We start from the raw sequence: 25,270 nt of genomic DNA, 5'->3' as shown, positions 1-25,270 counted from the left end.
TTTCATTTTATTTAATGTTCTTAAAATTTCCCATTGTCGGTTTATTAACATATCATATCGAGTGTAGAGATTAAAAAAAGCTTACAAACGTCAATGAAACAGCCAATAGGTGCTAGTTAACAGTCAGCTTCACCCTTTTCTCGTCAAAATATATTGTTCAATTACCTTGTTTCAAATCCGCAGATGTAATTTTTATTGGCGGTTTTGTTGACTGTTATCAAGTTCTAACTCTAATGATGGGCTCTAACATGGATAAAGCTACACCACTGTAGTATGCTATTGAGTCACATGGCGGCGCTATCTGAGCAGAATACTGTTTAATAAGGCTGACTGTACATAAGTGAGTCCGCCCATTCGGCGCTCAGACAGAGAAGGAAACATTTAACAATGGAGTAAGCATCTGGCGGCTGAAACTGTACCGAGCCCGGACTATATACCCACAGCTGTGATGGACAGAAAGCGACAGGATATCAAGAAGTAGATGGTTCACGGTTCTGCTTTCACCCCCCTAAAGCCATGGAACAAAGAGGGCGATATGTGTGGAGGATGCGTGCGCAATTGGTCGTCTTCGTGATGACTTCGCTTTGGGTTTTCAGCGTGGCCTCGGCTCAGATAAGCTACTCTATCCCTGAAGAGGTTAAAGAGGGAACAGGTGTTGGCAACATAGCGAAGGATCTCGGAGTAGATCTGAACGTAATGAAGGAGAGGGGATTCCGCATCACGTCTGCTGCAACGGAGCCTCTTTTCAAGGTGAACGAGAATGACGGCGTCCTTTATGTGAACCGGGAAATTGACAGAGAGGCGATATGCGGCGAGGTCGGCGCGTGTTTGATTAGCCTTAAAATGATTTTAGAAAACCCGCTGGAGGTCCATTATGTCACGGTCGAGGTATTGGATATAAACGACCATTCGCCGATCTTCCCGGAGAGAGAGAAGAGACTCGAGATCTCGGAGTCCGCCTTGCCGGGAGCGAGGTTTCAATTACAAGATGCGCGCGACCCCGACGGGGGCTCGAATTCTGTTCAGCAGTATAAACTCAGCCAGAACAACCATTTCCGATTACAAGTCAAAGATCGCGGAAGAGATGGGAAAACCCCGATCTTACAACTGCAGAAACCGCTAGACAGGGAGGAGAGGAGGAACCACCGGTTAATACTGACGGCGATAGATGGCGGAAATCCTCCAAAGTCCGGCACAGTTGAAATATACATTGACGTTTTAGATGTGAATGACAACATGCCCGCCTTCACAAAGGACACGTATTCTGCCGTGCTGCCAGAGAACTGCCCCATTGGCACGACAGTGATGCGAGTTAATGCCACGGATTCAGACGACGGTTCCAACGGAGAGGTGGTTTACTCTTTTGGAAGTAATGTCAAAAGTAAAATACGTGAGCTGTTTGACATCAACTCCATTTCCGGGGAGATCACCGTGAAAGGCCAGGTAGATTTTGAGGTTCAAGACAGCTACGATTTTGACATACAGGCCTCCGATAAGGGAAGCATCCCTTTTAGAACAGATAAGGGCATTATAGTTAAAATCGCAGACTTAAACGACAACGCCCCCGAAATAGAGGTGACGTCGTTGTCAAACGCAATCTCGGAAGACTCGCGACCAGGGACAACGGTAGCGCTGATCAGTATCACTGATTTGGACTCTGAACTCAACGGAAAAGTTATCAGCTATTTAGTTGAAAATAACCCGTTTACATTAACTTCATCAATTCAAGAGAACATGTTTGCTGTGGTCACTAAGTCACAGCTAGACAGGGAAGCCCAGTCAGTTTATGATGTGACTATAGTTTGCAAAGACGCGGGGGAGCCCTCCTTGATATCTGAAACAACAATAAGTATTGTCGTGTCTGATGTAAACGACAATAGTCCAGCATTTTCACAAAGCCCCTATTCATTTTATGTCACTGAGAATAACACTCCAGGAGCATCGGTACTTTCAGTGAGGGCATCCGATGTCGACGAGGGCAGCAATGCTCTCATTTCATATCATATTCTCCGGGATGGAACTAGTGACAATAAACTGACTTCCTTTCTTAACGTCAACCCTGAAAATGGTGATATATTGGCACTCAAGAGTTTTGACTTTGAAACTTTGAAGACTTTCCAGTTCCACGTGGTTGCCACGGACTCCGGAAGTCCCCCGTTGCGCAGCAACGTGACAGTGAACGTGTTCATCCTGGATCAGAACGACAACGCTCCAGTCATCTTGTATCCAGTCAGCGCTAACGGTTCTGCTGAAGGTGTGCAGGAGATTCCCCGCAATGTGAACGCAGGTCATCTGGTGACTAAAGTGAGAGCGTATGACGCTGATATAGGATATAACGGCTGGTTGTTATTTTCACTGCAGGAAGTCACTGACCACAGTCTGTTTGGTTTGGACCGCTACACAGGGCAGATAAGAACACTTCGCTCATTCACAGAGACAGACGAGGCTGAACATAAACTGGTCATACTGGTGAAAGACAATGGGAACGTGTCACTCTCAGCAACAGCTACTGTGGTTGTCAAGGTTGTGGAGCCCAAAGAGGCTTTTGCTGCTTCTGATGTTAAAAGTGCAGCAAAAGATGAAGACGAGGACAATGTGACACTTTATTTGATGATAACTTTGGGCTCAGTTTCAGCACTTTTCCTCATCAGCATCATCGTGTTGATAGTAATGCAGTGCTCCAAACCTGCAGACTATTCCTCCAAGTATTTACAAGACCCTAATTATGACGGGACTCTGTGTCACAGCATCCAGTACAGATCTGGAGACAGACGGTACATGTTAGTTGGACCCAGAATGAGTATAGGATCTACTATAGTCCCAGGAAGCAATGGGAATACTCTAGTGGTCCCAGACAGGAGGAGACGAGCATCTGTAGAGGTAAGAAGTGTTTAAATTATAGAGGTTCTGCGCATTAATTTGCGTGCAACACTTTTCTCCCTCTCACATATTCGTTCATCAGTTTTGTTTAAAGCAAGACGGTGTGTTAATAAATATGGGGAACATTCATTGATTGACCTGTGTCTCCTAAGCCAGACACTTTTATTTCAACTGTATCAGTGCATTCAGTTTTCTTCTTCTAGATGCATTCAGAAAGCGTGTGGAAGTGTTGGAGAGTCGCTGTCCGTTGACCTGAATGTCAGTTGTGGCGCTCAGTAGTTGCAGGGCACGTATTTATTCATTATCAGTTATCTTTCATAGGTTTACAGTAGCAATCATGTGAAATCATCCTTATATTGGCCCACATGGTGTCGATGTTACACCGAGAGTGAGTTCTATGTGTTTGGTGTAAGCCCTGCCCCACTAGGATATATATATATATATATATGTATATATATATATATATTTTTTCCATATCAAATAAAGGAGGAGGTTTCACCAAGGCGGCGCGTGATACAGACACGTTTTGAGGAAAGAAAAACTAAAATTTTTCAAGGATGAAAACATGAAAAAGGAATTCGTCGTATACCTGTGGATTCGCGATTATGGTGTATTTTGTTGGATGTGTAAGTGTTGCTGAACATAGACGGACAAAGAGGATGGCGTGCTGGCGGTTTGCTCTGCGCGTCTCTGTGCTGATGTGCTTTGGGACACAGGTTTCTGCTCAGATAAGGTACTCTGTTCAGGAGGAGGCGAAAGTGGGATCCGTGGTTGGAAACGTTGCGAAGGACCTGGGTCTCGATGTCAGCACATTGAAAGATCGGCGTTTTCGTATCGTGTCTGGATCCAAGGACGCGCTTTTCGAGGTGAATCAGAACAATGGAGTCATGTATGTTCAGGGAAACATCGACCGAGAAGAGCTCTGTGACGCGAGCGGCCCCTGCGTGATCAATATAAAAATCGCCGTCGAGAATCCCTTAGAGATCCATTACGTCGGGATAGAGGTAAAAGACATAAATGATCATTCCCCCGGTTTTTTAGACAAGCACCTGTATATAGACGTAGCCGAGAATAAACCCCCCGGTGCCCGCTTTGAATTGCACAGTGCACGCGATCTGGACTCCGGACTAAACTCTGTTCGACTTTACAAATTGAACGAAAACGATTATTTTGATCTAGAACTGAGAGACAGTGGGGACGAGGACAAAATTCCGTTCTTGGTATTACGAAAACCTCTAGACCGGGAACAGAATATCAAGCATGCACTGCTGTTGACGGCAATAGACGGAGGAAATCCGCCTAAATCGGGGACGCTCAACGTGACGGTAACGGTGCTGGACAGTAACGATAACCAGCCGGTTTGCAGTCAAGATGTGTACTCCGTGAATCTGCAGGAGAATGCAGATATAGGACAGATCGTCGTTAAGATTAATGCGACAGATGCAGACGATGGCTCTAATGGCGAAGTTGAATATAAGCTTGGCAGAAATTTAAAGAAAGGCGTGCACGACCTTTTTGAATTAGACAGTGTTACCGGCGTGATTCGAGTTAAAGGAAGAATAGACTTTGAAGAAAACGAGGTCTACAGGTTGATCGTACAAGCCTCCGATAAAGGACAGCCTCCTCTAACTGTTGACTGCAATGTTATTATAAAGATAACAGACGTGAATGACAACAAACCGGAAATTGACGTGACGTCACTCTCTAACACAGTGGCAGAGGATGCAAAACCAGGAACGGTCATCTCTCTGATTAGCTTGACAGATAGGGATTCTGGAATAAATGGTAAGATAATGTGCAGATTATCTGACGACATGCCTTTCGAACTCAAACCCTCTTTTCAAGAAAACGCATATTCGATCGTCACAAAGGGCACCTTGGATAGAGAAAGTACATCTTCTTATGACATCACAATCACAGCTACGGACTGTGGCCAACCCCCTTTATCCACCATCAAAACGCTGAGTATTGAGATCGCAGACGTGAATGACAACGCTCCAGTATTTCCTCAAAACCCTATCGCGCTGTACATGTTAGAAAACAATGCCCCAGGTGACTCGATATTATCTGTAACCGCTTCTGATAAAGATTTGGGGGATAACGCTATAATAGCTTATCATTTAGCCAAAGGGTACGAACCGCAAAAAGACGTTGTGCCGTTCTTGAATATCAATTCAGATAATGGGCATATCTACGCACTGAAAAACTTTGACTTTGAAACGTTGAAGACTTTCCAGTTCCACGTGGTTGCCACAGACTCCGGAAGTCCCCCGTTGCGCAGCAACGTGACAGTGAACGTGTTCATCCTGGATCAGAACGACAACGCCCCAGTCATCTTGTATCCAGTCAGCGCTAACGGTTCTGCTGAAGGTGTGGAGGAGATTCCTCGCAATGTGAACGCAGGTCATCTGGTGACTAAAGTGAGAGCGTATGACGCTGATATAGGATATAACGGCTGGTTGTTATTTTCACTGCAGGAAGTCACTGACCACAGTCTGTTTGGGTTGGACCGCTACACAGGACAGATAAGAACCCTTCGCTCATTCACAGAGACAGACGAGGCTGAACATAAACTGGTCATACTGGTGAAAGACAATGGAAACGTGTCACTCTCAGCAACAGCTACTGTGGTTGTCAAGGTTGTGGAGCCCAAAGAGGCTTTTGCTGCTTCTGATGTTAAAAGTGCAGCAAAAGATGAAGACGAGGAGAATGTGACACTTTATTTGATGATAACTTTGGGCTCAGTTTCAGCACTTTTCCTCATCAGCATCATCGTGTTGATTGTAATGCAGTGCTCCAAACCTGCAGACTATTCCTCCAAGTATTTGCAAGACCCTAATTATGACGGGACTCTGTGTCACAGCATCCAGTACAGATCTGGAGACAGACGGTACATGTTAGTTGGACCCAGAATGAGTATAGGATCTACTATAGTCCCAGGAAGCAATGGGAATACTCTAGTGGTCCCAGACAGGAGGAGGCTGTCTGTAGAGGTAAGCACTCTGAACACTGTTCATATTTTGTTTTGCTGTTCACTTTTAACTTTCACCTTACCCCACCCTTTTAATGTTCTTTCTTTCTTTTGATTCTGCGTTGTCTAAGCACGGGTATCATCCAGATGGATGAAACACATATTTGAATAGTTGTTGAACATGAAAAGCAAATGTGGTCCACTAATATTTTGTGGCTTCTTGAATTTCGAATATTATTTGACCTAAAAACACACACCATAAAAACTGTGGTTCTTTGTTTTGCACTATATATATTTCACCTTACGCAGGATAGTCCGCCAAGTTTGTCCCTCTGCTTGCAGCTTGCCATTGAAAAATGACCTTACATTCAAAATTATTTGCAGTATCTTGTAGATCCGCATGATGGCAGTACTCAACTAAAATATAACCTTATTCACATTATGTTAACGTAAGTGCGAGTCCGCCCCCTCGACGTTTAGTCAGAAGACAACGTTTTGCCACATGCCTCAGAGGAAGATCTTTAACATTTTGACGTTTATCCAATCGGAATAGCTAGACGTATGGCCACTATAGACGGATAGAGGATTCTCTGGAGTGTTGAAGTCTGGTTTTCGCTCCAAATCATGGAAGAAAGCGGGTGTGCACGGCGACACCGACGGAAGGCTTTGGTCTTTGTCGTCGGCTTGGCTTTCATTTTGAACGGCGCATCGGCGCAGATAAAATATTCCATTTCCGAGGAGCTCAACGAAGGGACTGTTGTCGGTAATATAGCCAAGGATCTGGGAATTGATCTAAATATTCTCAAAGAGAGAGGGTTTCGTATCGTGTCTGGCTCAGCCCAGCCCTTATTCCTGATAAACCAGAGCGATGGAGTGCTTTATCTGAACCGGAAAATAGACAGAGAAGAGGTATGTGGACGGATGAGCGTCTGCCATATCAACCTCAAAACCGTGTTGGAGAATCCACTGGAGATCCACTACGTTGGAGTGGAGGTACTGGATGTCAATGACCACTCTCCCACCTTCCCGGAGGGAGAGAGGAAACTGGAGATATCGGAGTCCGCATTGCCTGGTGCGCGGTTTCAGTTGCAGGCCGCCCGCGATGCGGACAGTGGCGCAAATGCTGTTCAGCAGTATAAACTCAGCCCCAGCGATCACTTCCGCTTGGAAGTCAAAGACAGAGGCAAAGATGGTAAAGTGCCAATTTTATATTTACAAAAACAATTAGACAGAGAAACTAATAGTAACCACAAACTGCTACTGACAGCGATAGACGGAGGAAAGCCTCCGATGTCCGGAACAGTAAATATACCCATCGATGTTTTGGATATAAATGACAACATGCCTGTTTTCAGTAAGGAGGTATATTCTGTCACGTTAAGTGAAAACTCCCCCGTTGGCACGAAGATCATCCAAGTTAATGCGTCAGATACGGATGAAGGTGTGAATGGAGAAGTCATTTATTCATTTGGTAATAACGCAAACATTAAAGTGCGGGAACTGTTTGATATAGACACGAATACTGGTGAAATTACTGTGGCAGGGCTGATCGATTATGAGACGGAGGAAAGCTATGAGATTGATATCCAGGCATCTGATAAGGGGTCAGTTCCTCTGACAGCAGAGAAAAGTATTACCATCAAAATTGTAGACTTAAATGACAACGCACCAGAGATTGAGGTTTCGTCACTATCAAGCGCAATTTCAGAAGATTCTAGACCCGGGACAACGGTGGCGCTTATTAGCATTACTGACTTGGACTCTGGACTCAATGGAAAAGTTATTGGATATTTGAGCGCTGACACGCCGTTTACTTTGACACCGTCGATACAAGATAACATGTATGCTGTCGTCACAAAGTCCCAGCTGGACAGAGAAAAGCAATCGTATTATGACGTCACAATAATTGCTAAAGATGCTGGTGAGCCAGCCATGTCATCAATGAAGACAATAAGCGTTGTCGTATCGGATGTAAACGATAATAGGCCAGAGTTTTCATTGAGCCCCTATACGTTTTATGTTACGGAGAACAACGCTCAAGGGACCTCACTTTTTTCAGTCCAAGCACTTGATCGTGATGAGGGAACCAATGCTGATGTTTCGTATCATATTTTTAGAGATGGCGGGGAAGATAATAAAATAACTTCATACCTGAACATCAACGTGGAAAATGGTGATATATTGCCACTCAAAAATTTCGACTCCGAAACTTTGAAGACTTTCCAGTTCCACGTGGTTGCCACAGACTCCGGAAGTCCCCCGTTGCGCAGCAACGTGACAGTGAACGTGTTCATCCTGGATCAGAACGACAACGCTCCAGTCATCTTGTATCCAGTCAGCGCTAACGGTTCTGCTGAAGGTGTGCAGGAGATTCCCCGCAATGTGAACGCAGGTCATCTGGTGACTAAAGTGAGAGCGTATGACGCTGATATAGGATATAACGGCTGGTTGTTATTTTCACTGCAGGAAGTCACTGACCACAGTCTGTTTGGTTTGGACCGCTACACAGGACAGATACGAACACTTCGCTCATTCACAGAGACAGACGAGGCTGAACATAAACTGGTCATACTGGTGAAAGACAATGGGAACGTGTCACTCTCAGCAACAGCTACTGTGGTTGTCAAGGTCGTGGAGCCCAAAGAGGCTTTTGCTGCTTCTGATGTTAAAAGTGCAGCAAAAGATGAAGACGAGGACAATGTGACACTTTATTTGATGATAACTTTGGGCTCAGTTTCAGCACTTTTCCTCATCAGCATCATCGTATTGATTGTAATGCAGTGCTCCAAACCTGCAGACTATTCCTCCAAGTATTTACAAGACCCCAATTATGACGGGACTCTGTGTCACAGCATCCAGTACAGATCTGGAGACAGACGGTACATGTTAGTTGGACCCAGAATGAGTATAGGATCTACTATAGTCCCAGGAAGCAATGGGAATACTCTAGTGGTCCCAGACAGGAGGCGAACATCGGGAGAGGTAAGATGAAGTGATAGTTACATAAATTAAATGTCTTTGTTTTTGAGTGTTGGCGTGTTTGGAAACTTGGAAGCAGAAGTGATCAACTCTTTTCACGAGTGGATTCAAAGTAGCAAAGTGAAGGAATTAATTCTAAGTCAGTTGCCATAAATAGCATTTTATTGCAAGTTTAAAGTGTTTCCACATCATAGGATGAGACTCATATGTATACATTTTCAGGATACATTTGGCCCCTGTACATGACCTTTGATCCCTAGCCCAGTGTATATTCCTGAATAGCCTACTAGCCGTGTGGCTGAATGGAAAAGTGTGACATTTCATAATCATTGATGACATTTTCTTTTCAGCCACTTGCACATCATGCGAGCCCACCTCTTGTTTTACTTCAAGTTTGTCGCGCATTGACAGATTTTATCGTTATATGGGTCATTTGCGTTATATTGTCTAGATCTCCAAGGACCCTTATGGTGTTTTTTGTGATTTTAACGTCTTTTGATAAACATGTTATTTGACTCATACATGTTGTTAAAAGCTTTAGTTATCGCTCGTTACCTGTTTTTTTTAAAATTTACGTCTTCTATCCAGTGGCAGCATAAATGGCTATGAACAGTTTAGCCATATTGTTGCTTTATTACTTTAGATTGTTTTGTATCCCAATGAGGTTCTCAGCAACTTTCCTATTTTTCATTTGTATCTTAGAGTGCTTCATGCTGATGCAACTTCATCCCTTTTGCTAGAGTTTGCGCTGTCCTTGGTAGTAAAATCTGTATTTTTAATCAGGATCAGAATCAGAATACTTTATACATCCCCGAGGGGGAATTGAGTTCATGCATAGAGAATATTGCTCTCTTTCTATCTATAAATTCCAATGTTTCAACTCATGCATACTGCAAATAATTTTGGTTTACACTATGGCGACCATGCAATAGTAAGTAATTCATAAGGTTTATTGTACTTCACGTAAGATTTTGCTAAAGTAAGGCGCAAAAGTTAGAGACACCTTTCTTCTGGTTGATGAAATGGGACTCCCTCAGCTCCCCCCATGTTAAACAACAGGTTGCATTTTAGCCTGTCTACGTTTAGTTTTGTAACTCTTTAAAAATGATTATTTCTAGCCAACGAGGTCCTGCAATATCATCCTGCATCGTTTGGTGTCAGTGTAATAGTGGATAACCCTTCTGAAGGCTGTCTCATTACCCACTCGGCCCATGCTTATATCAGTCTGATTTTTGAGCATCGGCAGAAAGATATGCTTCTCATCTGCTTGAAAGCAACATCTAGATTCCATATTGTTTCCAGATCTTTGCTGAGGGAAAACGAAAAACATTGTCAAGGAATATGACAGGGGATTATTTTTTGATCTAAAACTCTTTTAGATTGGCTGTTTTCTTCTGAACACCATGGAACAAAGAGGACGCCAGGCACCGAGGCAGCAATGGCGCTGGGTCGCATACGCGTTGGCTGCGGTTGCGCTTTGGAGCGGAGCTTCAGCTCAGCTCAGATACTCCATACACGAGGAGGTGAACGAAGGAAGCGTTGTCGGGAATATCGCCAAGGATTTGGGACTGGACAAGAGTACGCTAAGAGACAGGGGGTATCGTATTGTCTATGGCTCGAACGAGCCACCTTTCCAGGTGAACCAGGACGACGGCGTGTTATACGTGACTCGAAAGATAGACAGAGAGGAGGTGTGCGAGCGGAGCAGCGCGTGTTTGATCGACTTGAAAACAGTTTTGGAGAATCCGCTGGAAGTGCACTATGTCTCGGTGGAGGTGTTAGATGTAAACGACCACTCCCCCGTCTTCCCGGAGAAAGAGAAACGACTGGAGATATTTGAGTCTGCGTTACCAGGAGTGAGGTTTCAGCTACAAGCCGCGCGTGACGCCGATAGCGGTCCGTTGTCCGTCCAGCAGTATAAACTGAATCACAACGACCATTTCCGTTTGGAAGTTAAAGATCGCGGTGAGGACCGTAAAACACCCATACTAATCCTGCAGAAGCCGCTGGATAGAGAGTCTGCGAGGAGCCATACGTTGTCGCTCACGGCCATAGATGGAGGAAAACCTCCGAGGTCTGGAGAAATGAAAATATTAGTAGATATATCAGATGTCAATGATAACCCTCCAGTCTTCACCAAGGAGTCTTACTCGGTGCAGATAAATGAAAATTCTCCTCGAGGCACAGTTGTTGCGCAAGTGAATGCTACAGATGCAGACGAAGGTTCAAATGGTGAAGTTGTGTATTCTTTTGGTAATGACGTGGATGCAAACGCGCGTGCACGTTTCGAATTGAACCCATTAACAGGAGAAATACTGGTGGCAGGAGTAATCGATTTTGAAGAAAAAAGCAGGTATGAGATTGACATCCAAGCATCCGACAAGGGTTCTGTTATATTGACCACAGACAAAACTGTTGTCATTAATATTGTTGACGTCAATGATAATGCACCCGAGATCGAAGTGACATCCTTTTCCAGTGCTCTGCTGGAAGACTCAAAACCAGGCACAACGGTGGCACTAATCAGTGTAAAAGACTCGGATTCTGGTCTCAATGGAAAGGTTTTGTGCTTTATAAACCAAGATGTCCCCTTTACACTGAGCCCATCTTTAAAAGATAACATGTACTCGCTAGTGACCAAACATATTTTGGATAGAGAACAGCAATCTCATTATGATCTTACAATAACTGCAAGAGACGCAGGTGACCCACCCTTATCATCTGACAAAATGATAAGTGTACTTGTGTCTGATGTTAATGACAACAGGCCAGAGTTCTCGTTGAATCCTTATTCTTTTTACGTTACAGAGAATAATGCTGCAGGGTCCATTGTATTTTCAGTGCAAGCTTCAGACCGTGACGATGGCGAGAATGCCAATATTCTGTATAACATCTTGAGAGATGGCGCCAGTGATAATGTTGCATCATACCTAAATGTAAACCCTGAAAGTGGTGATATATTGGCACTTAAAAGTTTTGACTTTGAGACTTTGAAGACTTTCCAGTTCCACGTGGTTGCCACGGACTCCGGAAGTCCCCCGTTGCGCAGCAACGTGACAGTGAACGTGTTCATCCTGGATCAGAACGACAACGCTCCAGTCATCTTGTATCCAGTCAGTGCTAACGGTTCTGCTGAAGGTGTGGAGGAGATTCCCTGCAATGTGAACGCAGGTCATCTGGTGACTAAAGTGAGAGCGTATGACGCTGATATAGGATATAACGGCTGGTTGTTATTTTCACTGCAGGAAGTCACTGACCACAGTCTGTTTGGTTTGGACCGCTACACGGGACAGATAAGAACACTTCGCTCATTCACAGAGACAGACGAGGCTGAACATAAACTGGTCATACTGGTGAAAGACAATGGGAACGTGTCACTCTCAGCAACAGCTGCTGTGGTTGTCAAGGTTGTGGAGCCCAAAGAGGCTTTTGCTGCTTCTGATGTTAAAAGTGCAGCAAAAGATGAAGATGAGGACAACGTGACACTTTATTTGATGATAACTTTGGGCTCAGTTTCAGCACTTTTCCTCATCAGCATCATCGTGTTGATTGTAATGCAGTGCTCCAAACCTGCAGACTATTTCTCCAAGTATTTACAAGACCCTAATTATGACGGGACTCTGTGCCACAGCATCCAGTACAGATCTGGAGACAGACGGTACATGTTAGTTGGACCCAGAATGAGTATAGGATCTACTATAGTCCCAGGAAGCAATGGGAATACTCTAGTGGTCCCAGACAGGAGGCGAACATCTGCAGAGGTAAGACAAATATAATTATAAAAAATCCTTAATATGATTTTTGAAAACTTTCACTATCAACAAGTCTTCCTGGTCGTTGAAATTTGTTTGCTGTCAGAATGAATGGCTTTCTCACCAATAATTTCTATGTCACATCTAAAATGTTGGTGAATTTGCAATTTGAGGTCTTCGTTTCACATTGGCATGGATAAAAAAAACTTTGAGAGTTCATAAAGAGAAAAAAAGGCAACAACATAGAGAATGTTACGAGTTTCACGTTGTGGACATTAGCATAAGTAATTTTAGAAACTATATGTGTAGAGAAAAATGTGCATAACAGCCATATTGGTGTTGGGTACTGGCCAGTATTTACTGCTAAACGTTTATTTGGAAAACATGATACGGACGTAAATGTCTCTTCCAGGGTAGGTAGGCCTGTGGACCCATGCTTCTGTCTTCTGTCACGTATATTATGTGTAAATGAATTTGAGTCACACATTACTGAAACACGAGTCCTACCCTGCACGCAGGTATGGGACTACATATTCGACATATGCTGCAGTGCAAAGTCAACAAAGGACACATTTGGTTCAATCATTGCGTGGTGCAAAAAGTTTTACCCGTTTGAACACGTTCATGTAATATCAAAGCTGGCTTATATTAAGACCTGGAAGTAAATGACGTAACACGAGTTACGTCACGTGGTGGCTAATGGCATTAGCCACCACGAGGAGTCTCTCATCTTCCTGCCAGGGTGGGTTCGCTCACTAAACACCCACAGATGAATTTATATTTAGCATATTTCTATAGTCTATGTATGTTTTGGTCAATTTTTGTTCTTAAAAAGATGAGTAGCTTGCAGATACATCTGTTTTTACAGTTGTTGCTCTCCACGGTTCCAAACTCCATTCCTCTATGAAAGATAGGTGATGACGATTTTGTTTTTTTAAGTTAAACGCGAGCACGAATACACACACCTGTATTTCAAGTCAGTATTCACCCCACCATTAGCTATGTGTGAGTAGGGGCAGGGTATTGTCAGATGTGCTGGTCCATCTTGTATCCGTCATCGTAAAGTCAGGGTGGTGCAGGTTTTTCTGTTGTTTTTTACGGTATGGATTCATTGACATAATCATGAAGTGCGAGATTATTCTTTCTTTCCCAAACTGCATGATAACCGTGTAATGTGGGGGTTGAACACACGGTGTCAGTGTGTGGTTCTAGCAGAAAAAGAGGTTCTCAAATGGGTTTTCCTCGTCGTCTTCATCTTGGTCCACCCACCACACAGACTTCATTGTTGCTCAGATTGCATCGACTCATAGCTCGGACACGACTATTTCGTTTCGTTCCCCTTCATCTGCGGCGGGACCTAGGCTACACCGTGGCCTGCGTTCAGGAAAAGATGTATGATCTGTCTTTGTAGATCTTGTGGATTATTCTTTGTCACCGCCAAGTCATGGAACAAAGAGGATGCAAGATACGGAACGGCCGGCCGGGGTGGTTCATCTTCATGGTGGTGTTGAATCCTCTAAGCGGAGTATTTGCTCAGATCAGATATTCTATACCCGAAGAGGTGAATGAAGGAACCGTAGTCGGAAATATAGCTAAGGATTTGGGTCTGGATAAGGGCACGCTAAGAGCGAGGGGGTATCGCATTGTGGCCGGCTCAGATCCACCCCTGTTTACGGTGAATCAGGACGATGGCATCTTGCATGTGAACAGAAACATCGACAGGGAGGAGGTGTGCGAACGGAGCAGTTCGTGCGTGGTAAATCTGAAAACCGTGTTAGAAAACCCGCTGGAGATCCATTACGTGGCGGTGGAAATACTCGACGTAAACGACCATTCTCCCAGTTTTCCAGAGAAGGAGAAAAGGATTGATATTTTTGAATCCGCGTTACCGGGAGCAAGGTTCCAGCTGCAAGCCGCGCGCGACGCGGACGGAGGCCAGTTCTCCGTGCAGCAGTACAAACTGAGTCCTAATGAACACTTCAAGGTAGAAGTCAAAGATAGAGGGGAAGACCGCAAAGTGCCGTTTTTAGTGCTGCAGAAGCAGCTGGATAGAGAAACCGCTGCGCAACACGAGCTTCTACTGACGGCTGTAGATGGAGGGAAGCCGGCGACCACCGGGGCTTTAGAAATCCTTATCGATGTAATCGATGTTAATGACAACTCCCCTGTTTTTAGCAAGGATGTTTATTCCGTTACACTTGAGGAGAATGTCCCTGCGGGCACAATAGTCACACAAGTGAATGCAACCGATTTGGACGAGGGAGCAAACGGTGAAATCATATACGCGTTCGGCAACGAAGTGGATGTGAAATTGTTAGACCTTTTCAGCGTGGACTCGGTCACGGGGGAAATTCAAGTTATCGGTCCGATAGATTTCGAGGCGAGTAAAAGTTATGAGATTGATATACATGCATCTGACAAGGGACAGGTTCCTTTAACAGCCGACAAAAGTGTAATCATAACGGTTATTGACGTGAATGATAATGCGCCAGAGATAGAGGTGACGTCATTTTCCAACTCTATCCGCGAAGATTCAAGAGTCGGAACCACAGTGGCTTTAATTAGCGTGAATGATTTGGACTCGGGTATTAATGGTAAAGTACTATGCACAATCAAAGAGGATGTCCCTTTTACCCTATCCCCGTCATTACAGGAGAACATGTACGCAGTTATAACCAAATCACAACTGGATAGAGAAGAAAAGTCACATTATGATGTCACAATAGTTGCAAAGGACGCCGGTGAGCCTGTCATGTCGTCTGCAAAGACAATACGCATTGTTGTATCAGATGTGAACGATAACAGTCCAGTGTTTTCTCAGAACCCATATACATTCTATGTGTGTGAAAATAATGTAGCAGGAGTGTCGTTATTTTCAGTGAAGGCTTCAGATCGGGATGAGAATGAAAATTCAGTAATATCATATTTCATTAAGAGGGATGGAGGAGATAAAATCTCATCCTTTCTTAACATCAACTCTGAAAGCGGAGACATATCTACGCTGAAGAGTTTTGACTTTGAGACACTGAAGACTTTCCAGTTCCACGTGGTTGCCACGGACTCCGGAAGTCCGTCGTTGCGCAGCAACGTGACAGTGAACGTGTTCATCCTGGATCAGAACGACAACGCTCCAGTCATCTTGTATCCAGTCAGCGCTAACGGTTCTGCTGAAGGTGTGGAGGAGATTCCCCGCAATGTGAACGCAGGTCATCTGGTGACTAAAGTGAGAGCGTATGACGCTGATATAGGATATAACGGCTGGTTGTTATTTTCACTGCAGGAAGTCACTGACCACAGTCTGTTTGGTTTGGACCGCTACACAGGACAGATAAGAACACTTCGCTCATTCACAGAGACAGACGAGGCTGAACACAAACTGGTCATACTGGTGAAAGACAATGGGAACGTGTCACTCTCAGCAACAGCTACTGTGGTTGTCAAGGTTGTGGAGCCCAAAGAGGCTTTTGCTGCTTCTGATGTTAAAAGTGCAGCAAAAGATGAAGATGAGGACAATGTGACACTTTATTTGATGATAACTTTGGGCTCAGTTTCAGCACTTTTCCTCATCAGCATCGTCGTATTGATTGTAATGCAGTGCTCCAAACCTGCAGACTATTCCTCCAAGTATTTACAAGACCCCAATTATGACGGGACTCTGTGTCACAGCATCCAGTACAGATCTGGAGACAGGCGGTACATGTTAGTTGGACCCAGAATGAGTATAGGATCTACTATAGTCCCAGGAAGCAATGGGAATACTCTAGTGGTCCCAGACAGGAGGCGAACATCTGCAGAGGTAAGCAGGGTTACGTTTTTAAGTCACTAACATCAAATCACACGTATACGCTAGTTCCTCCACAAGGCTTGGCTTCCGCAGGTACTTTAATGTCACGACACCCGGAGTGAGCTATTGCTTTTATAAAAGGGTTACCAAGCATGGCAATATCAAAGACCATATTTATTAACATGTTCTTATTGTGTTACAAAGTAATAGGCCCTCCTAGCTGCCTGCGTACGCGGAGTGATACGGAATTGTGTAAAAGAATTAGACGTCATCACCGTTGTATGAGGTCGTTATACCGCGGCTAGCAACCAATCGTTTTGACTGATTTGAGCTATCTGTTTTATAAAAGGAAATAATACATACAGGATCGTATGAGCATCAACCTGTGTCCTAGGGTGCAACATTGTTGCATGCAACTAAACTTTAATGACATTGTTGCAATCTGATTGCAAGATCTTTGAATTCTATAATCATTACGTTATTCATTTTCTTGAATGTCACTCCATTGTTAGGTTATTCTCATGAAATATATTCCACATACACTGAATGGAGAAAAATATCAATGTTTCATACAGGGACAGGGACACGATATCTTTAGGTACAGCCGACAGTAAATCTGTGTATGATTGTTATAAAAGAGAGAATCTCTGGGCAACTTCACCCAAACTGAACCCAAAGGCCTTGGAGTACTTTATTGGTCTGATCAATTATACAGTCCAGTTCCGTGAGCACCTGCCTGGTAGTGGTTGAAGCTTGAAGCACCCTCTGAATGTATGTGATGTATGCATATGTGGATTCATAGCAGAACAGATGCTGCAATAGTCGCCTGAAGACAGACCATATATATAAATATATATATATATATTTGGAGGGCTGTTTCAGCTCATGGTCAAAACATTGTTGTTCCTAGTGCTAAAGCTTATGTCGGGATTTTCATTTTACTTTTGACTTAACAGCCTTAACCACAGGAATACATGGTAGCAGATTAATGCGAAAGGATGTCTTGCTCTAGATATGACGAACTAGCACCCAGAGCTTAATTGGGGAGCTGGAAAGACAAGGTGAGGCACTATTGAACAATTTCGGTGGAGTTTGAACTCACTTCTTGCAACAGGTTGCACAAGCTGCAGGGGATTTGCAATCAAGGCTTCATGCGTCATGCACTTAAGAAAGCTGTAGAAGTAGTTGGAATAAGCATCGAGTCCAGTGGAAAGCAAGTCACCAGCTGGAAGTGTGAAGTATGGAAATCCCCCTCATGACCAAGATAGGGTCCTGGAATTAGTTTTTAACATAGGAAAATATATACGTTGTTTCTACGGTGTGCTGTCTGAAAAGTGTTGTGAAACATTTCAAGCTGTATGTCAGCAGATTGCTCAGACTTTGAGTTTTGGCACAGTGAGGATTCAGTGTTTAAATCAGTCTTCTCCACACAGTATATTGTATGCAAGGCATGCTTTATTTTTAATCAGAATCAGAGTCATGTTTATTGGCCATGTAGGCTTGCTTGTACATGGAATTTGACTCAGGTTTCGTGGCTCTCTCAGTGTACTTAACATAGAATAACAACATTACAACATGACAATCGTCATCTATACACACAACGATTGACTATACACAGGCAAAACAAGAGGCGATAAAGTGCAGTGGTGCAGAGAATATACCAGAGATGCTGAAATAGATGTTAGCTAGCTACTTACATACACGCCTGAGTAGATGGACATGACAGAGTGTACCAGTGTGTGTACAATGTACACTCTGTCAGCTTCTGTCTGTTTAATACAGAACACCCAGCTACCTCACTACACTGTAATTCACGATGAGATAAAACGTTTGGTATAACATGTTGAGGGCAGGCAGTGTCTGTTAGTGTAGGTCATACCAGCTCTGAGTGTGGCTTTTGAAGCAAATACTTCCAAGAGACCAAACACCTACCATGTGGGGTTTACTAAGCTATATACGTTGTGGAAGGTTGTGCCTGTGCCCAGTTCTGTCCGTTTCGGTTGCAGGGTGCATGGCTACATTAGATGCAATTTAGTGGTAAATATTTTGGAAAATCTAGTGATATGCAGGTGTTGCATTTTACGTGATGATTTTATTCATAATTCCGTTTGTACGGGATGTTGTTACTCCGTAAACATCCTGCAATAAGTTACCAGATCACATGATGTCACTGTATGGGCAAGATGTGGCAGCGTCACGATATCCGTGTCCCGCCCCGTGGCGAGAGCGTTATGCAGTCCTTCACGAGCGAGCCCACGGTTAACACCTCTCAATACGTGATTTAATCATAATCATTAGACGCGGGCAAACCAGGGGAGAAAGAAGGACCGGGGATATGTTTGGTGAAGAATCAGCCGTGTTTGGGTTGTAGTGTCGCTGCTCCCGCTCGTTAAATCACCACATGATGGAACAAAGAGGACGGAAGTCATCGAGGGACGGGCAGCGGTGGGTTGCCTTTATGTTCGCTCTGGTTTTCAGCGAAGCGTCGGCGCAGGTCAGATATTCAATACCCGAAGAAACCCGAGAAGGCTCCGTCGTGGGGAATATAGCCAAGGACCTGGGGCTAGACAAACACACGCTGAAGGAGAGGGGATATCGCATCGTGGCCGGATCCACCGAAGCTCTCTTCCAGGTTAACCGGGATGATGGCATCTTGTATGTGAGCCAGAAAGTCGACCGAGAAGAGATTTGCGCGGGGAGCGGTACTTGTTTAGTCAACCTGAAAACCGTACTGGAGAACCCGCTTGAGATCCATTACGTGGCCGTGGAGGTGTTGGATGTAAACGATCATCCCCCCGTCTTTCCAGAGGAGGAGAAACGACTGGACATCTCCGAGTCCGTGCTCCCAGGGACGCGGTTTCAGTTGCAAGCCGCAGCTGACGCGGACGCCGGCGTGAACTGCGTGCAGCAGTATAAACTGAGTCAGAATGACCACTTCCGATTGGAAATTATAGACCGAGGCGAGGATGGGAAAATTCCCGTTTTAGTTTTACAGAAGCCGCTCGACCGGGAGGTAGCGAACAAACACACGTTTACATTGACGGCTATTGATGGGGGGAAGCCTCCTCGATCCGGGACTGTTGAGCTAACCGTGGACGTTCTCGACGTCAATGACAATTTACCAGTATTTACAAAGGATGCATATGCAGTTACCTTGGATGAAAATGTTCCGATTGGCACTACACTCATAAAGGTTAACGCCACAGATTTGGATGAAGGCTCAAACGGTGAGGTCCTTTATTCTCTCGGTAACAATGTGAACAACAAGTTACGCAAACTTTTCGACGTGAATGCAAATACCGGGGAAATAATTGTAAAAGGACCGATAGATTTCGAAGTGAAAGATAACTATGAGATTGATATACAGGCTTCTGACAAGGGCTATGTTCCCTTAACAACTGATAAAAGTGTTAGGGTAAAAATTGTTGACCTTAACGATAACGCCCCGGAAATTGAAGTTACTTCTTTTTCTGACTCAGTTGCCGAGGACTCCAGACCCGGAACGACTGTTGCACTGATAAGTGTCAACGACTTAGATTCTGGACTGAATGGCAAAGTTGTTTGTTTCATTCCTGAGGACGTTCCTTTTACATTAACGCCGTCACTACAGGATAACATGTACTCTCTGGTCACCAAATCTCCCCTCGACAGAGAACGACAGGATCTTTTCGATATTACTATTGTGGCCAAAGATGCTGGAGAGCCAGTGTTATCATCTGAAAAAGCAATCCACGTTCTGGTATCAGATGTGAATGACAACAGTCCGGAGTTTCTGCAGAGCCCCTATTCATTTTATATTACTGAGAACAACACTCCAGGTGCGTCTATATGTTCAGTCAAGGCTTTTGATAATGATCAGGGGGATAATGCTCTCATTTTGTATCACATTCTGAGAGATAGAGGTGAAGATAAAGTGTCCTCCTTTCTTAACATCAATTCTGAAACAGGGGACATATTAGCTCTAAAAAGTTTCGACTTTGAAACACTGAAGACTTTCCAGTTCCACGTGGTTGCCACAGACTCCGGAAGTCCCTCGTTGCGCAGCAACGTGACAGTGAACGTGTTCATCCTGGATCAGAACGACAACGCTCCAGTCATCTTGTATCCAGTCAGCGCTAACGGTTCTGCTGAAGGTGTGGAGGAGATTCCCCGCAATGTGAACGCAGGTCATCTGGTGACTAAAGTGAGAGCGTATGACGCTGATATAGGATATAACGGCTGGTTGTTATTTTCACTGCAGGAAGTCACTGACCACAGTCTGTTTGGTTTGGACCGCTACACAGGACAGATAAGAACACTTCGCTCATTCACAGAGACAGACGAGGCTGAATATAAACTGGTCATACTGGTGAAAGACAATGGGAACGTGTCACTCTCAGCAACAGCTACTGTGGTTGTCAAGGTTGTGGAGCCCAAAGAGGCTTTTGCTGCTTCTGATGTTAAAAGTGCAGCAAAAGATGAAGATGAGGACAATGTGACACTTTATTTGATGATAACTTTGGGCTCAGTTTCAGCACTTTTCCTCATCAGCATCATCGTGTTGATTGTGATGCAGTGCTCCAAACCTGCAGACTATTCCTCCAAGTATTTACAAGACCCCAATTATGACGGGACTCTGTGTCACAGCATCCAGTACAGATCTGGAGACAGACGGTACATGTTAGTTGGACCCAGAATGAGTATAGGATCTACTATAGTCCCAGGAAGCAATGGGAATACTCTAGTGGTCCCAGACAGGAGGCGAACATCTGTAGAGGTAAGACAAATATTGTTATCAAAATAAGCAAAAATGAATAATAATGCAGCATATTTCTAACTGCGTATCTGGGTATCATCAGATATATGTTATCAGATCTACCAGTTTAAGTTGTTACGGTATGGTTGCATCTCAAGGGGCACTGTGTTCCATGTGTAAATTCGCAAATTGTGTTTACATGATTCCCATGATAGTAGATCCATGATGCTCTCAACTCTCTCTAAAACTTACAATAATAAGTAGGAGAGTAATACAACAATTTATATTCAGTATCAGTATTGAAGCTTTATTCTGCGCGCTCTCATATACATTATCATGTGTGTACGATGGAAATTGTGCATGTTGCTCTCACTCAGTGAGGAGTCAGAGGTACCTTTACCACCGAATTTAGGCATGCAGCTTCAATTTCACTTTAATGTCATCAGAGCTCGTGTGTATGTTTTGTCTTCTTCGTACTGTCAAGGATTGTCGTTTTCTTTCACGGGAAGCACCTGCGATCCAGTTTCTTCATTTTCCCAGTTTTTGCAGTTTCTCTATAGGTAATGATTGCTCCATTGTAGAGATGATAATTGTTTTATAAATCAAATGGGGGTACATCACCAAGCGACCTTGACGTTGGAGTTATGTGAACCAGTTGTGTGTATCCGTCTTTGTGCATGGTTCTGATATATGCGTTTGCTCCACGACTTGAAAACGATCTACTTTTCTATGGGTTGGAAAGGTCGTGGATTGCAGCAGTGTCATTGATGCTACGGTTTTTGAGTTGGAATTAGTGAAGAGCTCTGAACACATGCACCTCCCTTATGTGATTAACGCTTCTACATCAGCTCTCACCTATAATTAAGCCTGAAAGGTCGATTTTTTTTCTCTACGCGAAGCTTCTGTTTATTTTAGTCGCTAAAATTGGATTTGTTTTGGTCAGAAATACAGTCCTGCTGTTCTGCAATGTGAATCTGGATCGGATGGTGTCAGTGTAACAGCAGGTAACTCGTATGACCACAGCTGTTAGGCCCATCCCCTTGTTACGTCTGTTGCCATAATCATACTCATTTTTCATACTGACCGACTGAGCACCACATCTCCTGCCAGTTTAATCTCGAGCGTCCTGTATAGAGTAAAACGCGTCGCTTCAGGGAGAATTAGCGGGGAGGTTCTGTTGATCGTGTTGCAATAATTCCTGCAGAGTCTTGTTTTATCTGCACACCATGGAACAAAGAGGGCGCCAGGCATGGAGGCAGCAATGGCGTTGGGTCAGATGCGTATTCGCTGCGGTTGCGCTTTGGAGCGGAGCTTCAGCTCAGCTCAGATACTCTATACACGAGGAAGTGAACGAGGGGACCGTTGTTGGAAATATCGCAAAGGATTTAGGGCTGGACAAGAGCACACTGAAGGAAAGAGGATATCGTATTGTCGATGGCTTGGCTGAGCCCGTTTTCCAGGTAAACCAGGACGATGGCGTACTGTACGTGAACCGAAACATTGACAGAGAGGAGGTCTGCAGGCGAAGTAAGCTGTGTTTGATCGACTTAAAAACGGTGTTGGAAAACCCACTGGAGGTCCACTATGTCTCGGTGGAGGTGCTGGATGTAAATGACCACTCTCCCAGCTTCCCTGAAAGCGAAAAGAGGTTGGAGATATCCGAATCTGCGCTATCCGGAGCAAGGTTTCAGTTACAAACGGCGCGTGATGCCGACAGCGGTCCTTTATCTGTGCAGCAGTATAAACTCAGTCACAATGAACATTTTCGTCTGGAAGTGAAAGATCGGGGCGAAGACCGTAAAACTCCCATTTTAATTCTCCAAAAGCCACTCGATAGAGAATCTGTGAGGAGGCATACGTTAATGCTTACCGCCATCGACGGAGGTAAACCTCCAAGATCTGGAGAAATTAAAATAATTGTTGATGTATCAGATGTCAATGATAATCCTCCCGTCTTCACCAAAGAATCCTACTCTGTTGAACTAAATGAAAATGCTCCTAAAGGGGCGGTTGTTGTGCAAGTAAATGCAACAGATTTAGACGAAGGTTTAAACGGCGAAGTTGTGTATTCATTAGGGAATGACGTGGATGGAAACATCCGGGCACGTTTTGATTTGAACCCACTGACAGGAGAAATACTGGTGGCAGGTGTGATAGATTTCGAAGAGAAGAGCAGATATGAGATCGACATACAAGCATCCGACAAAGGCATGGCTGTCCTGACAACAGACAAAACAGTCATTATTGATATTATTGACGTCAATGACAACGCGCCCCGTGTAGAAGTGACGTCTTTTTCCAGCGCTCTCCCGGAAGATTCAAAGCCAGGTACAACAGTGGCGTTGATCAGTGTAAAAGATTCCGACGCTGGTCTCAACGGGAAAGTGCTGTGCTTTATCATTCAGGATGTTCCGTTTGCACTTAATCCAACGTTACAGAGCAACATGTATTCTGTAGTGACTAAGTCGCTTTTGGATAGAGAGCAACAGTCTGAGTATGACGTCACAATAGTTGTAAAAGACACCGGTGAGCCACCGTTGTCATCCGAGAAGACGATACGGTTCGTTCTGTCAGACGTGAATGACAACAGTCCAAAGTTTTCACTGAGCCCCTATACGTTTTATATCACAGAGAATAACGCGCCAGGAGCATCGCTATTTTCAGTGACGGCATCTGATCGGGACGAAGGTGATAATGCTCGTATTTCTTACAGTATTCAAAGAGATGGAGGAGCAGATAACCAACTTACATCATTTCTAAACATCAACCATGACAACGGTGATGTGTTGGCGCTAAAAAGTTTCGACTTTGAAACTTTGAAGACTTTCCAGTTCCACGTGGTTGCCACAGACTCCGGAAGTCCCCCGTTGCGCAGCAACGTGACAGTGAACGTGTTCATCCTGGATCAGAACGACAACGCTCCAGTCATCTTGTATCCAATCAGCGCTAACGGTTCTGCTGAAGGTGTGGAGGAGATTCCCCGCAATGTGAACGCAGGTCATCTGGTGACTAAAGTGAGAGCGTATGACGCTGATATAGGATATAACGGCTGGTTGTTATTTTCACTGCAGGAAGTCACTGACCACAGTCTGTTTGGTTTGGACCGCTACACAGGACAGATAAGAACACTTCGCTCATTCACAGAGTCAGACGAGGCTGAACATAAACTGGTCATACTGGTGAAAGACAATGGGAACGTGTCACTCTCAGCAACAGCTACTGTGGTTGTCAAGGTTGTGGAGCCCAAAGAGGCTTTTGCTGCTTCTGATGTTAAAAGTGCAGCAAAAGATGAAGATGAGGACAATGTGACACTTTATTTGATGATAACTTTGGGCTCAGTTTCAGCACTTTTCCTCATCAGCATCATCGTGTTGATTGTAATGCAGTGCTCCAAACCTGCAGACTATTCCTCCAAGTATTTACAAGACCCTAATTATGACGGGACTCTGTGCCACAGCATCCAGTACAGATCTGGAGACAGACGGTACATGTTAGTTGGACCCAGAATGAGTATAGGATCTACTATAGTCCCAGGAAGCAATGGGAATACTCTAGTGGTCCCAGACAGGAGACGAGCGTCTGCAGAGGTAAGCGTGGCGAAATGTTTTAATTATAGTTGTTGAATTGCAACACAACACGAAACAAGATGTCCAGATCATGGGATTTAGTGTCATGGGTTCTTTTTTGCAAGTTAAAATTATTACCTGGCTTGATAGTCTCTTCGATGCCATTGCTCATTTCAAAATAAATAAGTAAATGAATAACATTACAGGACTAATGGTTTCGCTATCCATGGTCCTGAAGCTGGGCTCTCAACAAGTTAGTCGGTAATTCTGTTTATCTGTCTGTCTTGCTCTTTCTGTCCATATGTAGCTCATCGTTTTCTTGTTAGCATTGCAAAATACCCCCCCCCTTGACCAAATTGGTTGCATTATGTTGTCGTAGTCTAATTAAATGGAAACGCACTTGTATTTCAGTACTTTTCACTTGTGGAACTTCATCGTGGGATGTAGGTCAAGTCAATTTCATTTGTGTAGCCCATTAGCACAAATTACAAATTTGCCTCAGTGGGTTTTACAGCAATACAACATTTTGTCCTTAGACACATGTTTTAAACTATTATTAAAGTTTTTTTTTCCTTCATTTTAGATGAATGGGTGGAAAGTTTG

The 25,270-nt window shown here is 44.2% G+C and overlaps 5 protein-coding genes and 2 pseudogenes across 5 annotated transcripts; all 7 read left to right on the top strand.

Annotated features, from left to right (window-relative positions):
• The first annotated feature begins 516 nt into the window (after nucleotides 1-516).
• Nucleotides 517-2,895, top strand: LOC130122966 (protocadherin alpha-3-like). Its single transcript, XM_056292060.1, has one exon. The coding sequence runs from the start codon at nucleotides 517-519 to the stop codon at nucleotides 2,893-2,895; it is 2,379 nt and encodes a 792-aa protein (XP_056148035.1).
• A 241-nt stretch (nucleotides 2,896-3,136) lies between these two features.
• Nucleotides 3,137-6,211, top strand: LOC130109980 (protocadherin alpha-3-like; annotated as a pseudogene).
• A 153-nt stretch (nucleotides 6,212-6,364) lies between these two features.
• Nucleotides 6,365-8,842, top strand: LOC130123070 (protocadherin alpha-3-like). Its single transcript, XM_056292195.1, has one exon. It carries the CDS (start codon nucleotides 6,476-6,478, stop codon nucleotides 8,840-8,842), a length of 2,367 nt encoding a protein of 788 aa, XP_056148170.1. The 5' UTR covers nucleotides 6,365-6,475.
• Nucleotides 8,843-10,233: 1,391 nt separating this feature from the next.
• On the top strand, nucleotides 10,234-12,606 carry LOC130113008 (protocadherin alpha-3-like). Its single transcript, XM_056280528.1, has one exon. It carries the CDS (start codon nucleotides 10,234-10,236, stop codon nucleotides 12,604-12,606), a length of 2,373 nt encoding a protein of 790 aa, XP_056136503.1.
• Nucleotides 12,607-14,026: 1,420 nt separating this feature from the next.
• On the top strand, nucleotides 14,027-16,432 carry LOC130109969 (protocadherin alpha-3-like; annotated as a pseudogene).
• Nucleotides 16,433-18,767: 2,335 nt separating this feature from the next.
• Nucleotides 18,768-21,149, top strand: LOC130112998 (protocadherin alpha-8-like). The gene has a single exon (XM_056280520.1). The coding sequence runs from the start codon at nucleotides 18,768-18,770 to the stop codon at nucleotides 21,147-21,149; it is 2,382 nt and encodes a 793-aa protein (XP_056136495.1).
• A 1,178-nt stretch (nucleotides 21,150-22,327) lies between these two features.
• On the top strand, nucleotides 22,328-25,138 carry LOC130113014 (protocadherin alpha-3-like). The gene is made up of 2 exons (XM_056280534.1): nucleotides 22,328-24,694; nucleotides 25,121-25,138. The coding sequence occupies exons 1-2, from the start codon at nucleotides 22,328-22,330 to the stop codon at nucleotides 25,136-25,138; spliced, it is 2,385 nt and encodes a 794-aa protein (XP_056136509.1).
• The last annotated feature ends 132 nt before the right edge of the window (nucleotides 25,139-25,270 follow it).

The sequence above is a fragment of the Lampris incognitus genome, chromosome 1, assembly GCF_029633865.1.
Source record: "Lampris incognitus isolate fLamInc1 chromosome 1, fLamInc1.hap2, whole genome shotgun sequence".
NCBI lineage: Eukaryota > Metazoa > Chordata > Actinopteri > Lampriformes > Lampridae > Lampris > Lampris incognitus.
This window is presented reverse-complemented; position numbering and strand designations above follow the sequence as displayed.

Bases quoted from the DNA above. Each gene is read 5' to 3' on its own strand.
- LOC130113008 (XM_056280528.1), top strand. From the start codon at position 10,234: ATGGAACAAAGAGGACGCCAGGCACCGAGGCAGCAATGGCGCTGGGTC.
- LOC130113014 (XM_056280534.1), top strand. From the start codon at position 22,328: ATGGAACAAAGAGGGCGCCAGGCATGGAGGCAGCAATGGCGTTGGGTC.
- LOC130122966 (XM_056292060.1), top strand. From the start codon at position 517: ATGGAACAAAGAGGGCGATATGTGTGGAGGATGCGTGCGCAATTGGTC.
- LOC130123070 (XM_056292195.1), top strand. From the start codon at position 6,476: ATGGAAGAAAGCGGGTGTGCACGGCGACACCGACGGAAGGCTTTGGTC.
- LOC130112998 (XM_056280520.1), top strand. From the start codon at position 18,768: ATGATGGAACAAAGAGGACGGAAGTCATCGAGGGACGGGCAGCGGTGG.